Source organism: Channa argus, chromosome 6, assembly GCF_033026475.1.
Source record: "Channa argus isolate prfri chromosome 6, Channa argus male v1.0, whole genome shotgun sequence".
NCBI lineage: Eukaryota > Metazoa > Chordata > Actinopteri > Anabantiformes > Channidae > Channa > Channa argus.
In genome coordinates this window covers 10,268,625-10,284,743 of record NC_090202.1, presented here as the reverse complement: position 1 = coordinate 10,284,743, position 16,119 = coordinate 10,268,625, and the positions used below count along the sequence as shown (strand labels likewise).

The following is a 16,119-nucleotide window of genomic DNA, read 5'->3' as shown; positions in this document are numbered from 1 at the left end:
TCTTTTTTTTACACAAAGGTCTGTACCTGAATTCCCCTGGTTATTAATATAATTAGATATTACATTTGGATTTATCTTAAACATTTGTTTGTAATTGCGACCAACACGCGTGTTTCAGGCTCCTGATCCGCCTCATTGGCCTTGGCAGTGCCCTGTGCCAGGCTACAACTGCAGGAAGGACTTCTGTGCTGATTTGTAATTGGATTACAGGGTCTATTTCGATCATACACACTGTACATCGTCCCGTCCCGTGACTGAATGAGATGTGTGTGTGTGTGGTGTGTATGTGTATGTGATGAGGGGAGGAGGGGTGGGGGCTGCAAACCGCCACTGGAGCGGAAAGAGTGCTTGAGATGGGAGAGCTGTAGATAACGCAGTGGAAAACAAACTTCCATTTTCCGTTGTTTTTCATCGCCATGTTCCGCTCATTTTGCACTAATCAAATGTGATTCATTCTCTCATGTAACTGCTGTGTATTTTATATATGAGTAGTTTCTAATAAACTTTAATTTAGGTGGAGAAAGGTAGATCTATTATCATTCATGCATATGCATTAGTACTGCGTATTTTCCTGGCTCGGCCGCGCCTCCTGGAATGGCACACAATTCTCTCCCGTTTTCATAGAAATACAGTTGAGATCAACTCAGCTGAGGGCTGTGCGGGAATTTGCTTTTAGGCCTGATGTGCCAGAACGGGGCCTGGGAAATCGGAGAAGACTTAAAGAATTATTACAATTAATACATTTCAAACCGGTTAGAAAAGGGACGGAGGTTGTTGTGCTGGATTTGGGGAGTTTTACTCAGTAATAGTACAAAATTCATGGAAAATTGCCGTGGAGTGACGGAGGTGGGGAGAGAGCTCTTGCTATAATTATTTCATCAATTAACGTGATTCCGGTTTTATCCAGTTTCGGCCGACAGGCCTCCTGCAACACACACGCGACATTAAACTGAGTGTTGACTGTGTTGCATGGATGTAAAACACCTTTACTTCCGTGTGCATACATTTTCTTTTAATTTGTGCACTGTGAGGCATAAGCGTCTGTCTTTCCATGAAGTTACACCTGCTGTGTTTCTGACCTGTCTGTATATGAACAGTCGACTGAAATGAGTCTATTATCCAACTCAAGGCCATTTTTACCTGTCTTCAGTAGATTGAGTGTCTCGCCCTGTAAGTTCAGGGTATTTTTTCATTTTCTTTTAATTCCTTTACAAGGGAGTCCTGTTTATACTGAGAGCGGTGTGAGCTGCTGATCTGCGGACGTCGCAGAGCATCGGCTGTGTGTAAATTTGGAATCATCACAGATACCGACTAGAGGAGAAGTGCTTGTAGGGGAACCCAGTAATTGCGGTATGAGTCAGACTCTGGTGGCTACTAGACTACACCCGCACGATGCACTCAGAGTTGTTGCGGCTGAATTGAACAACTAAGGCTTTGGTGGCTGTTGGAAGTAGTATGACAACAACTCCGGTGTTGTTTTTTTCCTCTGCTTTTATCTTTAAGAACAAGTTGTAAAATTCGAGTGATTTGTTCCTTTACTGTGCGCTGTGTGACATGGACCTGTAGTTTACGATTCTTTATTTGTGCTGTTTTTTAGAAAGTAAAATTGGTGTGTGTGTGTGTGTGTGTGTGTGTGTGTATGTAGTGACGGGGGGCGGGTATAAGTAGAGTATCTTAATTGAAAATCCTAAAAAAGGGCCTTACCGTAATTTTACTTCTTACCTGTGACAAAAAGGACAGTGGAGAACGACCGCCGCCGCCCCCACCCCCGCCCCCCGCGCGCGCGCCCTCCTGATCCCCCCTTTCCTAATCTCTTTCCACTGCCCTTCTCCATTTTTTAAACACTTAGTGGCCTATAACAGATTTGAAGATTGGTTTGGAAGCATTTCACACCTTCACACCGAACTGAAACCTACAATCTTTCCGGTAACGCACGGTGCTTTATGAAATGTCACATCAGCTCAAAACACTTAGAGGCCGCTATGTCTTACTTTTCTCTGGCTCTGAGTCCCCGTGTGCATGAGCAACCTGTCAGTTGTCTCGGAGAGACACAGGCCCCCTGTATAATAGCTGCATGTCACTCAGGTTAATTCGCCTCCCTCTTTCTGTTTTCATTGTCAAGTGTTGGCGCTCTGCGTTTGGGAGTTTGTACGGTGCAGCCCAAACACGTCCATCTGAACAAGTCATTCGGTCTCTGAACATTTTGTTTGTCCTGAAACACACCAACACGTCAGACAGTTGGTGTGAGATACTCCCTTCAGTTGTGGTGTTGCCTTGAAGACGCATTAAAGCAGATGTCTGCACTTTTATTCTTTATTGCAAAGTGATTTGGTGGCTTTTTCATTGCTCTCAAGTAAATTAGGTGTTTATGCAAGTGCAGATTACGGCTTCTTAAGAGAAACAACCTTGCACTATTACGTATTGCTCTCAAAATACAATTTTAGCCTTCACTGTAAGATCACGTCTGTGTTTATTGTAGATATGTGAATCTTTTAATCCATAGCAACTACATTGATGGAGCACTAAGCCGTCACACAAAGATAACATATGATCACTCATTCAACAGGTTTTACACACAACAGAATGTCTAGTTGCCCGGTGTTTTTCCGAGTTCAAATGGAGAAAGATGGATAACAATGTCTTGAATTACATATAAAATCATATAAAAAGTGTCTTTTTATATGAGTGTCTCCCAGTGTCTTTCCCTCTGCTTCTTCTTTTCTCCTCCTCTGTCAAACAATTTATGGGCTTGTTTCTAAGGGTCAATGGGGAAAAAAACCTTTCCACAAATCTGACACTCACTTCAGCAACAGAAAGCATCCTTTTGAAGTGGGAGATGTGAATTTTCAAATGCTGAAATGGCTGCCTGCTATTTTACTGACACTGCATAAAGTGTGTATATGGGTTGTTTATCGCCCCTGTTCCCCTGCTTTGTATGTGCATCCACAGTATATTCACATATTCATAACATGCAGCTTTTCTTTCTTGACTTGAGTGTTTCTCCTGGTGAAGCAGCACATGCAAGCCTAATGCATATCTCAATCTGCAGTCATTGTATAGGAAATGAACAGACCCCTCTATTAAACCCGATCAAATCTTTTGGCTTTTATGTTTTGCTACATTTCTGTAGCATCACTGCAAAGGATGTATTGCCTCTGATTCAGGGCATCAGCTATTATTTGGCCTGAATGTGTTTTGTGTGCTGTTATCTGTAGTGGTAAATGGTTCAACTCATTGAAAAGCTACTTGTTATTATGAATTTATATGCACATTATGAAATGTATTTATGTGACTTTGTGTGTGTTTGAAGGAGAGGAAGAATGGGACGGAGAAGGAGAGGGATTTATAGCCCTGTTTTTCTATGCACGTGATCGTATGAATCTGTGTGTGTGTGTGTGTGTGTGTTGTGTGTGTGAGAGTGTGTCTGAATGAATGTAGATGAGACGGAAAAAGCTGCATTATGCATAGCGGTTCACCATAGGCAATATCCTTACTTCTCCAGCATACATATTCATAAAACATTTTCATATCCACTGCAAAAAGAGGGAAAAGTGCAAATATATTTGAGTGTACAGCAAAGAAAGACTTGAGTCAAAAGAAAAGCAGACAAGAAAACTCATGGCAAAAGAAAAGTGAAGGTTAAAAAAAACGAAAACAATTGAACAAACACAGATTGAGAAGGGTTCATCCACAGGAAAGATGTTTGTGTGTTTCAACCTAAAACACTTTGACCTTCTTCATTGTAATCAATGCATTCAGGCTTGAAGAAGGGACTCAAAATACAGTTCATGAATAGATGAGTGCTGCTCCTTTGCTCCTTATTTCTCTGCTTGGGAAAGGGTGGAAAGAGAGAGAGAGGGAGGGAGGGAGAGAGAGAGAGCCTGGAGCTATGAAAAGAGTCTGATAGCCATCTGAGGTTAGATGTCCAAATACAGAGGAAAAACTAGGTTATTGTGCTGTGTGTTCTTTCTACTTAGCATGAAATTTTTATGTTTTATTGATATGTTGTTTTTTTTTTAGTTTAGTTTTCTAGGGGTTATATGTATGTAATTTAAATACTATAGAAGATCCATGTTGGATTTTATGTTTATTGTACTAATGCAGTTTACCATAATTTGAAATGACAATAGAGCCTATGATTGCTGTCTACTGTGCCACGTCAGGTGTCACATACAGTATTTTGAAGAGATTATAATTCATGAAAAGACAAGAAAAGTTCAACTGTTGTCCAAGTAACAGCCTTCTATGTCTGAATCCCATGGCAAACAACCATGTATGATATGCACCCTGGAGCCCCTTATGAAACACTGTTTTAGGCAGAAGCTTAATTTTTCTCACTCTCTTCAGATATTTTGACGTCTAACTCTGAAGCATTACTGTGACGAGACACATGATCAACACCGCCATGATGGTCTTTTCTGCTGCTGGCCGTAATCCATGCACCGTAGCCTCAGTCTTGCTTCTTTGTGGTCGTACACGTGTCTTTGTGTTTTATGATTGTGTTTGTGTGTGTGTATGTGTGAACTCAGTGACCTGAATTCATACCATTGAACAAAGCGATTAGACATCGCATCAAAAGCTGCTGCTTTTTAGAGGTTTTCCCTTAGAGATTTGAGTTGTTGCATTTTTGCATTTTGACATTTTTTTTAGGCGATTTTTGATGACATCACAGGAAGATTTAAGGGTTTGTTTACTTTTAAACAGATTACCCAGTTTAAGAGCATAAGCAGTGCCTCCAAATCTGGTAGTAAAGAATAAATCTGAAAGGTTGAAAGAGGATTAGTAACTATTTAGTTTGCATTTTTTTTCTTGCACATTTGTGAAAAATTACAAGTTTACATTGTTTTAATTTGGCACAAGCCAAAAAGTTGGGAACCGCATTGATAACTTGGGGCATGTTTACCATAGGGTGTAGTTCTGCACTGAATGATGTAAACCATCTGATTAGGATTCAGTTGAAACCTTTAACCTACAACAAGAGGATTGCATGATTCAGCACCAATCTAAGTCAGTTGTAACAGCAAGTTGTACATATAAAAAATAGCACATAAGATGAAAAGGAAAAATAAATAGCTAATGGTAATGAATAAATGATAGAACATTCGCTGACATCTAGCTGCTGACCTGCCACCTGGCTGACGCAAACTTGCCCAAACCAACTGAAAATGAGACAATTCCAACATATTTATTTATTTTTAGTCATTCACATGTACAGCCACAACCACCATTTTCTCTGTGATGAAATACTGTCAAACTGCTCCACAAAGGCCATCCATCCATCAAAGGACAAAAAGGTCTCTAGGATGACATGTGATTGCCAGAATATGAATAGGTGGTGGTGTTCTGAACACATTCTCGTACTGTTTCTTTTTGCAGGGGCTTTGGCAGCAAAAAGGAAGTGTTTTTTGTCACGAAAATATTCATCTTCTATAAATAGCTGTTGTCATCACAGGGAAGCAGGTCACTGTCACTACTATCATCTGCTAATAGTTTCCTCTTTATTTGCTCAGTATGAGAACAGTTCCGTGTGTGTTCCTCACCCCCAGTACGTGTCGGAGCTCTCCGTGGTGCTGAAAGTGCAGATAGTCAGCCTAGCAGCCTGTGAGAGAGATTGGCATGGATTTGAATGCTGGGATGGATTGAACTTGACCTGAATTTGGATTTTTGAACACAGAGGATCTGCTCCAATTTTAGCTGGTAGGCAGGAGAACAATGACTCTCTACTCTCTACTTCCGCAGCGTCTCTCCCATGCTTGTACACACATGCACTTACAATCTCAGGCTCTGCTCATGCAGCCGAGCAGCAGTCACAGTGTTTCCCTGCACACCTCAGCCTCCACTGTTGGCTGACTTTGACATCCAGAACTGATGCAGTCATTTAACATGAACCTCTCTATCCTTTTGACCTCATCACTAGAGGCACACATACACACACACTCACTCAGTTGGTTGCATCCAAAAACCTTTGAACCTGAGCACCTTTCCCCCAACCAGCCACCCGTGTCCTGTTGACAATGTTGCACTCCTGCCTGGCTCCCCGATCTCTCCTTCCGCTTCACACCCACGCATGCATGAGAACCAGGGAAGTCGGACACAGGCCTCCCACGGCAGTGTGATTACTGAGTGGATAGACTGTGCGTGCGTGTGTGTGTGTTTAATGTGAAAGGAGATTATGTGGGTTTAACTCGCTCTGTCTGGGATCCAAATTTGCATCAACATAACATTGGCTGTATGTAGTGTGGCAGGAAAATACAAGGGAAGGTGTGTTTGCATCTTGGTGGGGAATCTAGGGAAAGGGAAAAAGAAAAGTAGCTCAAAAAGATAAAAAAGTAGCAGACAGCAAACTATAGAGTAAAATTAACCTTATGTCAGTTGGGGCTTTACCCTAATCCCTTTATCACACTTTATCATCCTATTAATGTCAGTGTTTTGTTATTATGTCACTGCATGTTAGTATTTGTTCTGGACAGAACATATATTTAAAATGTTCTTTTGTATCAGACATTCATCCATGTTCTTGCCTCGCATAAAGAGCTTAAAAAGACCAATGGGCTGCCAATGGGCTTCTGTCTTCCATTTTATAGCTGGTTACTAATGATATCCATTGATGTAGAGGATCTGTAGAAATTGGGGCCTAAATGACATCTGATAGCGTCTTTATACCTCCATTGATGTGTCTCAGCCAACACCCTATTTTCTCCCAGCACAGAGAGAATTAAAGAGAGAGGGCTAATCCAGGCATTGTTGACACAATCCAGGAAAAGGGATTAATTAAGTATCATTGTCTGAGAAGAAAATTCTCTGGCCCGGGGCACAGCGTCTTCTCCTGGCCTTGAGCCAAGCTGAGCTCAGCACTTCTTTACCCCCCCCCCCCCCCCCCCCCCCCCCCCCCCACAATTCCAGCAGCAAGGCACACAGACACACACATTTTAAAAAGATGCCTCTATACTCTGGTCTAAAGTGGAAACAGGCATTTTGAGAGAGAGGATATATGCTGGTCTATTTGTCCCCTAGGACAACTTATCTGGCAGCAGCGCTTCATCTGTGCCACAACAGCATTGTTTTACTACAAACATCTGTGGTATCCGGCCAACTCCTCAGGCTTCTACATCTACAGATAGAGGCCTTCACACAGAGACAGCAGACTTGAGAAGGCCTTAAGACATGCAGCATTTTGTTACCACACAATTGTGAAAACTTTTTTTTCGGACATGATTGTGCATAACAACAGGAAATATGAAGGTGATGATGGTTGTGGGGGTCAAGTTATTTGACCCATTTTTCCTCCTACCGAGAGGCAGATTTTCAGAGGACTTCTTGGATGCATTACTATAGATTAGAGATATTAGGATAATGCACATATGATGAGATAGATGGCTACAGTTTGGCACACAGGGAGAAAGATGTTTGGGTTGAGTTGACCTGTTAATCCAGCTTGTATTCTATATTTGGGTGTGCTTGTAAGTTTGTGTTAGATCAGGTAGTATTTTTAGTATAAAGTGAGTCATGCTCATTTAACAATTTCAACTGAGCTCGTGAATTGACTCATTGAAAATAGTGCAAGTACATCTCCAGTACATTCTGTGCCCAAAAAACAACTAAACATAGACAAATGAAATGTATAATATGAATATGTTTTATTCAAATAACTTAAAATTGCACTTTGAGCGTTTAACATATGTAATCAATGTCAGTTCAACATGCATTTTAGTAACAAATAGAAACACACAGACTTTTTTGAGCAATATTAATGCCTTAAGTTCTTTTTAGTAAATAATACTGCATTAGTGTGCAAACTGTGATAACACTTTGTACTAGCGCTGCTCCTCATTCAAAATCATTTGCCATTCATCTCAAATTTCTGTAGAGTTTGTTCAAGTGTTCGAAGCTGCATTCACCAAACCTTTTTAACTGAAAAAGCATATCCTAAATCGCTTGTTTTAGATTAGATAGATGAGTACTGTACCACCTGCTCATGAAGTGGTTGGTGTCCATGAGATTTAACCATTTGCATAATCAACATTCATACTGTAACATGACCATATAAGGCTTTGTGTTTGCTTCCATTGTGGGAAATTTTCCTTCACTATGTCATACAAGAGTTTGACACATGAATCCTCAAGTCAGAAATCTGCACACAAAACCCTAAATGTTGCTATAGTTAGATTGGAAGACTCACACAATTAGATAGTTCATGTTAATAGTTCATGTGTCTGCTGAAAAAATCTTTCTGAAATAAAAGCACAACTTCACTGATATGTGAAGCAGTCAAGTGGACAGAAATGACTGAGAAGTTGGAATAGAGAATATTGCAGCTTGTTTTTTTGTGGTATTGTACGATTGTTCATTTGCAGAATAGTTTGCACGCTTAATAAAATGTAAAATGAAAAGAGAATGCAATGAATTGCAAATCTTTAATTTTTAAATAGTAAAAACATAACAAGAAATGTTGAAACTGAGACATGTAAGGGATGGATGTGCTAATTTTGATGCCAGCATGTTTCAGTAAGACTGGGAAAGTTATGAAATGGTAAAAAGAAAACTTGGTGCAACATCTTACAACTAAGGAGGTTAATTAGCAACATGTTAGTGTCATTGTCTTGCTGTGTCTTGCCCCTGTGTCAGAAAGGATGTCTCTCTGACACATTTGTCAGGCCTGGACAACTAGTGAACTTTTTAATATCTACATATTGCAACATATAAATTACTACTATAAGTACATCAAATTGGTCAATGTTACTAATTCTCTTAAATTGATTATATGTTCTATGTAAAAACAAGCCAGTTTGCTTCTATTTTCTTACATCAATATAAGCTACTAGTGTTTATCGGTGTCGGTTTAGGAAAAATAACTCTTTTTGTACTTTATTTCATTAGTTTATTTTATTAGTTTATTTTGTTGTTAGTTTTAGGAGTTGCTTAAATGGTGATGATTTCACTTTTTAATACTGATGATAATTTCAGTTTTCAATACTTTTTGATCACAGGCATGCTGCTACTTTTCAGAATTTTCAGTTTGATATGTGGACTTTGCTCTTAAATCCTGATTACTCATCAACCAACCAACTCTTTCTCTCGTCCCAACAGTCAACAGTGAGGATGTTGTCTCTACGCGGCTGTACTTTGTGAACGCCTCCCTGCAGCGGGTGACCTTCTCTAGCTCGGTGGGGGTGTCCCTGCCCTGCCCCGCGGGCGGCGCCCCCCATGCCGTCCTGCGCTGGTACCTGGCCGCCGGAGACGACATTTATGACGTGCCCCATATCCGCCACGTGCATGCCAACGGCACCCTCCAGCTCTACCCCTTCTCACCCTCCGCCTATAACAGCATTATCCACGACAACGAGTACTTCTGCACTGCTGAGAACCAGGCAGGCAAGATTCGAAGCCCCAGCATTCACATCAAAGCAGGTGAGGGGTGGTTACATTAGATGCAAACTAAGCTAATGGTCAAAGACATTTAGTTAAGTTCAGGGTGACTCTAGGAACTTTCCCTGCATCAACACTTAGAACACCTTTTTAATTCTCTGCATGCATTTTGAAGCTATTTTGATTGATCAGATTACCTTTTTTTGCTTAGTTTTCTTTTGAGCCAAGTACAATTGCCATTAAATTGCACCAGTGGTCTAGTGGGGTCCCATGGCATTGCTTTGCCCTGATAGCGCAGTAGTACCCTCATTTAACATCCAAAATTTGTTGGTGTAAACATTTTGTGCCCATGTAAGTCGGACTACTATTAAATCAAGTCCCTCCAGGTATTTGCAATGTTGTGATCACAACAAGTAATCCAACCAAGCCCCCGTGAATTCTCTGTAACCTTGCAGTTTAAAACATTATAAAAACATTGCAACATGCATCACAAATATTTTAGAAAGGCTGTTCCAAAATCAGGCATTTTAGGTCGCAACAGTCACAAAAAAGGTCAGTAAAATCCTGGAGGGAGAGAAAATCTTTTTCATGACATCAAATGAAGCTCAATAGAGTCAGTTTATACAGTAGCAGCAGTTAAATTTTAGTTCTTACATAATTTCAAACCCATAAAACAGCTTTTCAAGTGACAACTGCTGACAACATACTATTTTTAATCCATGCTGTGGCCAGACAAACTGTCTTAATCAGGCTGACTGACAATAGAAATTTACAAGATAAACATCGTTCTCTAGTGAGCTCAGCAAAAAGAAATCGGCAATGTTTATATGTCCAGTTTATTTATTGATTTGATTGATTTTTTTTCCCCCTGCCTGTTGTAGAGGCCAGAGAAAGTAAAACCACAAGGCACAAAGTGAGCCACATCAATTAATACTGGTGAAAAGTTTAAAATACCTTTTAAACTGATTTAACCAGCTGTTTGGACCTAATGCTTCACTAAACTAAACTAAACCAGGGGGAGTAAAAGTAGTCATGAAGTGTAAGAATAGGGGGGTTACAGAGGTGATGTTCGCCTTGTGCATAGCTCTGAGTCTGTCGAATTTCCATCCGCTACATAAGATGCATGAGTAATGGATGTAAAAATCGTGTCCACAAACACTTTCTATGTGAATTGGCCTCTTGTCTCCCCCAGTCTTTAAAGTTGTTCTCCTGCAAGACATAATTGGACTTTATTAAGATGAGGCACACACAAGACATATGAAAATGAAAGATCACAAAGAGTAGTCACAATTGAAGCATATGAGGCCGACCCTTATTCCCACATTTAGTCAGGCCACAAAAAGCACTTAATCCTACAGCTCCCATAATGCGGCTCAGTGTTGTCTTTCATTAGACCCTTACCCCGCACTTCACTTTTTTTATACCACAAATCTCCATTTTGTTACACGGATCTTCCGTCTCATGCTGTGATCATTGTCAAACTATGAAAAAAGAGCCACAGAGTTAGAGAAGATAAGTACAGAGTACAGTACATTGTACACACGGTTAAGTGGAACCTTTTGAAGTGATCTTCATATCTAAAATCTGAAATCTCTATCTGGTCATTCACAAATGTTTTGTCACTGCTTACCTAAGAAAAATGTCATGAAGACCTATTTGGGATCAGTTTATCTTGACACACATTTAAACAGTCACAACAGCATCTCCGAGCTACAACGAGCATCTGTAAATGTGGTCACCCAAATGGCAGACATATTGTTATAGTAAAGCAACAACTTCCCTCCACGGGGGTGAAGTATCTCAAAATGCCACGTTTTGACCCTGGCTGTTAAAAGTCCTTCAGACTCTCACTTCATGCCACATAGACAGTTGGTTTGGTGACCTGTCCACACTCCCTGCCAAGGTTAAAGCTGGAGATAGGCTCCGGACACACCCGGGGAAGGTGTTACTGCTCTCTCTCACACTCACACACACACATAAACATAAACCTTATAACACCTTATAAACACCTGCATGACTAATGTGGCGCACAGCTTATAGGTGTGTATAAAACATACATACACACAGACAGGTTCACATGCATATGCACACGCACGCACCTGCTTACACACATACACACAATGCCATGCACACCAGCCTGTGCGTAGCTCATGCCAGCAAGCCTCCTGTCTCCCAGTCACTCCATCTGTCCATGGACTGGAAAGTCCCCTAACCACACACACACACACACACACACACACACACACACACACACACACACACACACACACACACATACAGAGCCATTTTTGTCAAGCTGGCTCTTGGTCCTTAGTTGCCAGCTCCTTGTCAGGGTGTTTGGCATAAAAGATTTTGGACCATCAGACATGGAGAGATGTGAACAGAATCATGTGAAAAAGTGGATTTTCAGGTCGTGGTAATAACCAGGCAGATATTTGACGATGTTGATCAATCCTGCATAGAAAGACACTCAGCCGGTCCTTACCGCACATGTATATGAACAAAGGTACTCTGCAAATGGTGCAAGATTCTTTTCTTTACCAACGCACAAACACACCCATATGGCCTGTGTGGTCCCTAGAGGAAGACAGTCCCACCAGCGTGAGAGTGACCTTCTAGCCAGCCCCAGTGATAGGATGACCTTCCCTCCCAGATAATTACAACAATTAATCAATTAAATGCTGAGGCAACCACAACTCCACAGCTCCATAACCAGGGCTCACGTGCATGTGTGTGCACTTCATTACCTCTAGAGTCCTACACAACACGTACACATCATGCTCATGTACACGCTCGCACACACGCACACAGCCCTGTAGTTGCCATGGGTGACAGAGGCGTGAGCGCTAGGGTGTGGCATGCCCCGTCTCAGGTGGCGCAGGAGAATGATGACAGCTGACAGCTCACAGTGTGACGCTCCGAAAAATCTGCCCCACCCCCACAGTCCCCCTCGCCATCCGTCTCGATCTCCCTCCCTGTCTCTCTCCCTTCTCTCCACATCTCTCTCTCTTTCTCACCCTCTACCACGCGTGCTGATTGTGGTCCAATAATAGCACTAGCACCTGTCTCAATAGCTCTACGTTTATGAAAATCACTATGTGGGCTGCTTGTTTTCCTGTATGTTTTATTTTTTGGCACTCTCATTGTTACTAATGTAGTTTTTCTGTATTTATTTTTATCTTTCTGAATAGCAATGTATGGCATACATTTATTTATTTATTTGTTAAAAAATTAATAGCTAGATTTCCGATGGGATTTGAGACAAAAATGACAACCAAGCTAAACAAAATAAGACATTTTGGACAATCAGGAATGTTTCAGAAAGAATTGCCGTGTATACCACAGCAACTTCCGGTGCACTTTCAGTTTACTTTACATTTTGGAGTGGTTCATACTCAGACTGAGCATGACTCAGTTCTGCACCAATAGTTATTCCTATAGTGTATCTGCAACACTTTATCTCTAACCTGATTCTTCATTAGTTTTTATAAAGTTCTTAGCCCCCTTTTCCCTGGACAAAGCTCCATTTCCTGTAAATATATATTTTTTTTTTATCGTGTTGCAGCACTAACAATGTTTTTAACTCAAAAAGGAGCTCAACTAATCACTCAAGTGCAGTGATTAGTTTTCATAATTTACACTTTGTCAAAGGCAAGTACTGTATGTGCTTTACAATTATGTTGTACTGGCATTCTTTTGCTTCTTAATGTTCTTCCGTTAGTCACTGCCATAATGCCGACCATGTGGATTTTATATGAAAAGAATTTGAAATAGATGGGTAAAAATAATTAGAAACAGTTGATCATTGGGCTGTTTTTCAAATAAGTGTTGTTCCCTTTGATGGTTTCAGTTTTGAAACTGGGTTGTGCTTAAGTTAACACATCAATTCTTTAACACATCAAGTCTTTTTAGACATGGAGTAAAAACCAGGTATGTGGTGTCCAACAAAAAAAAGCAGATAAAAACCTGTTTGATATTGACGAAAAAGTTCACTATAACGCCATTTTTGTCAATGTGTCTGTAACATTTTGGCATCATCTGTGACCTCAGGAGAAATGCCTTACTGCAATTTAGGATTTACCTCTCCTCTTCTTTTAGGATATACCGATCATTTTTGCGTTTGGTACCAAGTCATGTGTGACTACTTTAAAAATGAAAGTGTGCCTTTTGCACATGTGTAGTCGTAGTGAGTCATCATAGTTGCTTTGTGTTAGAAACATGTTTTGTTTGAGACCCAGGGTTTCACTGTTTGTGTACCCAACACCTATCTAAACAAACTTAATAAAATGAGATGAGGACACCTGTTCGGTGAGCTCACCTCATCTCCCTTTTGCCCCAACTAAAACACACAAACCTACACCTAAGGCCAGGGCCAAGGCGGCAGGTGTTTAGATCCCTTTTCCTCCATCTGCCTTTCTCATCTTTTCTTTGGCTGACATTAATTTACTGATACTGGAAGTATAGGGTCCCTGAACCTGATACATGCTTTTCTCATCCTAATCATCCAGTAATGAAACCTGCATCCACTCACTTCTCCTGTATTTCACTATTTTTTTGTCTTCTATCTTTCTCCTACCCTGTGTTTTTGCTGCATGCTTTATGAATAAGTAAATGCAGTATTTGGTTTCCCCATCGTTAATTATTGAAGCGACAGTGATACAGGACTTGCCTCCCAGTGCACCCAGTGCACCAGACCCATGTTTTAGCTCGTTCCTAGGCAACCAGGCTGCATATAGTCAGGCATCAGTAACATCCTAATGATTCTGCTGCGCATGTGATGAGGGGGAGTGCAATTTACACACAAATCAGTTGGGCTACCATTTGCATCCTGTCACAAGGCTTAAAAGAATGAATATGTAATGTTTTTTTTTCTCTCAGTGTCTTTCGTATCTTGGAATAGGAATGTGTAAATGACAATGCTATCACAACAGCTGCCTCTGATTGGAGCTGGTTACATGATTGTGTACAAGGGCATGTTGCCGTAAAGGGCTTATTCGACTTATTTTAATGAGGGAAGGTGAGGTTAAACGACATTTTCTCAAAGGTTTTCAGTGTAGGACAAGTTGGGGTCAAAGCACACGAAATACAAACCCAAGGTGACCTTGACTGGATTGGATTGGAGCTTCCACTGAATTGACATGTCATCATTGCACCAAACATTTACAAGCTGTCAAGTTGATTTTAAACACTCTGTGAGAGCTTCAGCATGCATTGGGGACCTTCCCTGGTATTGACCGGAGGCAGGAGGGTCAATCAGAGAGTAAATAAATGATTGAAAGAATTGGCCCGGGCACAACAGCCGAGGCTACTCAGTCGATCCTTGCTATTGATCTTGCAGGAAGGCGGCATCAATGAGGAGCAGGGTCTGTTTAAATGAAAAATTAAACTGAAGAGCTGATGGAAGCTACTGTAAATAATTTCAATTTGTTTACAAAGGAGGCTCCATCTCACATTAGCAGCCTGACGAAATTGATTAGTAATATGCTTTTAGGATATCTTAATGCAATGCTTAATGCTTATCAATTTTGCTGAGCAACAAATAAGCATGGTAACACAACCCCGCCCCAAACATTAAATTGTACATAGCTTATACGGCACTCACCACTGTTTGGCAGGGTAACACATGATAAAAGGTTAGAGTTTAAGTATTTTGACATAACTGGCTCTGCTCCGCTCCAATCTTAACTCCTTGACAAGTATAAAAGAATACAGAAAGGGCAAAAGGCTCATCCGATTTTTGAAAAAGTAGAACAGTGTAAAAGCTATCAGAAAAAGACTTGGGAAATTACACCTTGAACTTTAGGGAAAAGACTCTTCACTTTTTGGACAAGGACATTGACTTTGGTTCCACTGGTTTCCAGTTACAGTGGCGCGTGGCATAAAGCATTATTAATGACCAAAGAAACTGGCCTTCAGGCTAGGCGTTAATTATATCACTGGAGAGCTGGGGGAGAGAACGAACACACGGGAGGGTGGAGCCACTCCCTTTTGTGTGTGTGTGTGTGTGTGTGTGTGTGTGTGTGTGTGTGTGTGTGTGTGTGTGTTTAACATTGTTAAGCCATTACTGTCCTCATTTTTAAAGGAGGCCTGGTTGATAGATTGTATTAGATTGTCATGCTTAGAAACACTCCCAACATCAGCCTGAGACCTCATTTGATTAAAGTGTGGTAATTTAATCATAAAGGGTCTTAAAGTGTCTTTAAAAAGAAATAATTTCTAAAAAACACTAATAAACATTAGTAAACAAAAAAATCTAATAATAGTTTACATGTTACCCAACCCTATAACCATATAGTCTATTGTGTGAAGCTTGCACATGTGGGACCAAGACTAATTAAATCATACACGCGCGCACACACACACACACACACACACACACACACACACTATTATTTACATTTTCTTTTTATGAGTCAGCATGTCAAGAATCAGGTAGGTTCACAGGACAATGAAGCTGTGGCAATGCAAGGACATTTAGCATTGATTTGGAAATGTTTTGCATTTCTAAAACTGGCTGCAGAGCAATATCTGTGGGAAATTATGTAGCGCAACAAGTCCCAACATAAATGGGGAAACATGGCAAGTCTTGTCCACCATGATAGGATGGTTGGTCAACTTTATCGTGCCACCAATCCAGTCAAAATGAGCCAAAGCTGCTCCTGTTTGTCTTTTAGTCATTAGCTCAGATAATAAGCAGAGACATAGTGATTGCCAATCACACGTTGCCATGCGAAAGACCATCAGAAGAAATTC

At 40.7% G+C, this 16,119-nt stretch overlaps 1 protein-coding gene across 5 annotated transcripts in view; it reads left to right on the top strand.

Moving 5' to 3' along the window:
• dscaml1 (Down syndrome cell adhesion molecule like 1) overlaps positions 1-16,119 on the top strand; it is a 96,194-nt gene that overhangs the window by 1,915 nt on the left and 78,160 nt on the right. For all 5 annotated transcript variants that reach the window (XR_010914654.1, XR_010914655.1, XM_067507547.1 and 2 more), the window contains exon 2: positions 9,088-9,408. Coding sequence is in view for 3 of the 5 variants with exons in the window: in XM_067507547.1 (XP_067363648.1) it covers positions 9,088-9,408 (321 nt within the window). In the remaining 2 variants the exon portion in view is untranslated. The remainder of the gene's footprint in view (positions 1-9,087; positions 9,409-16,119) is intronic.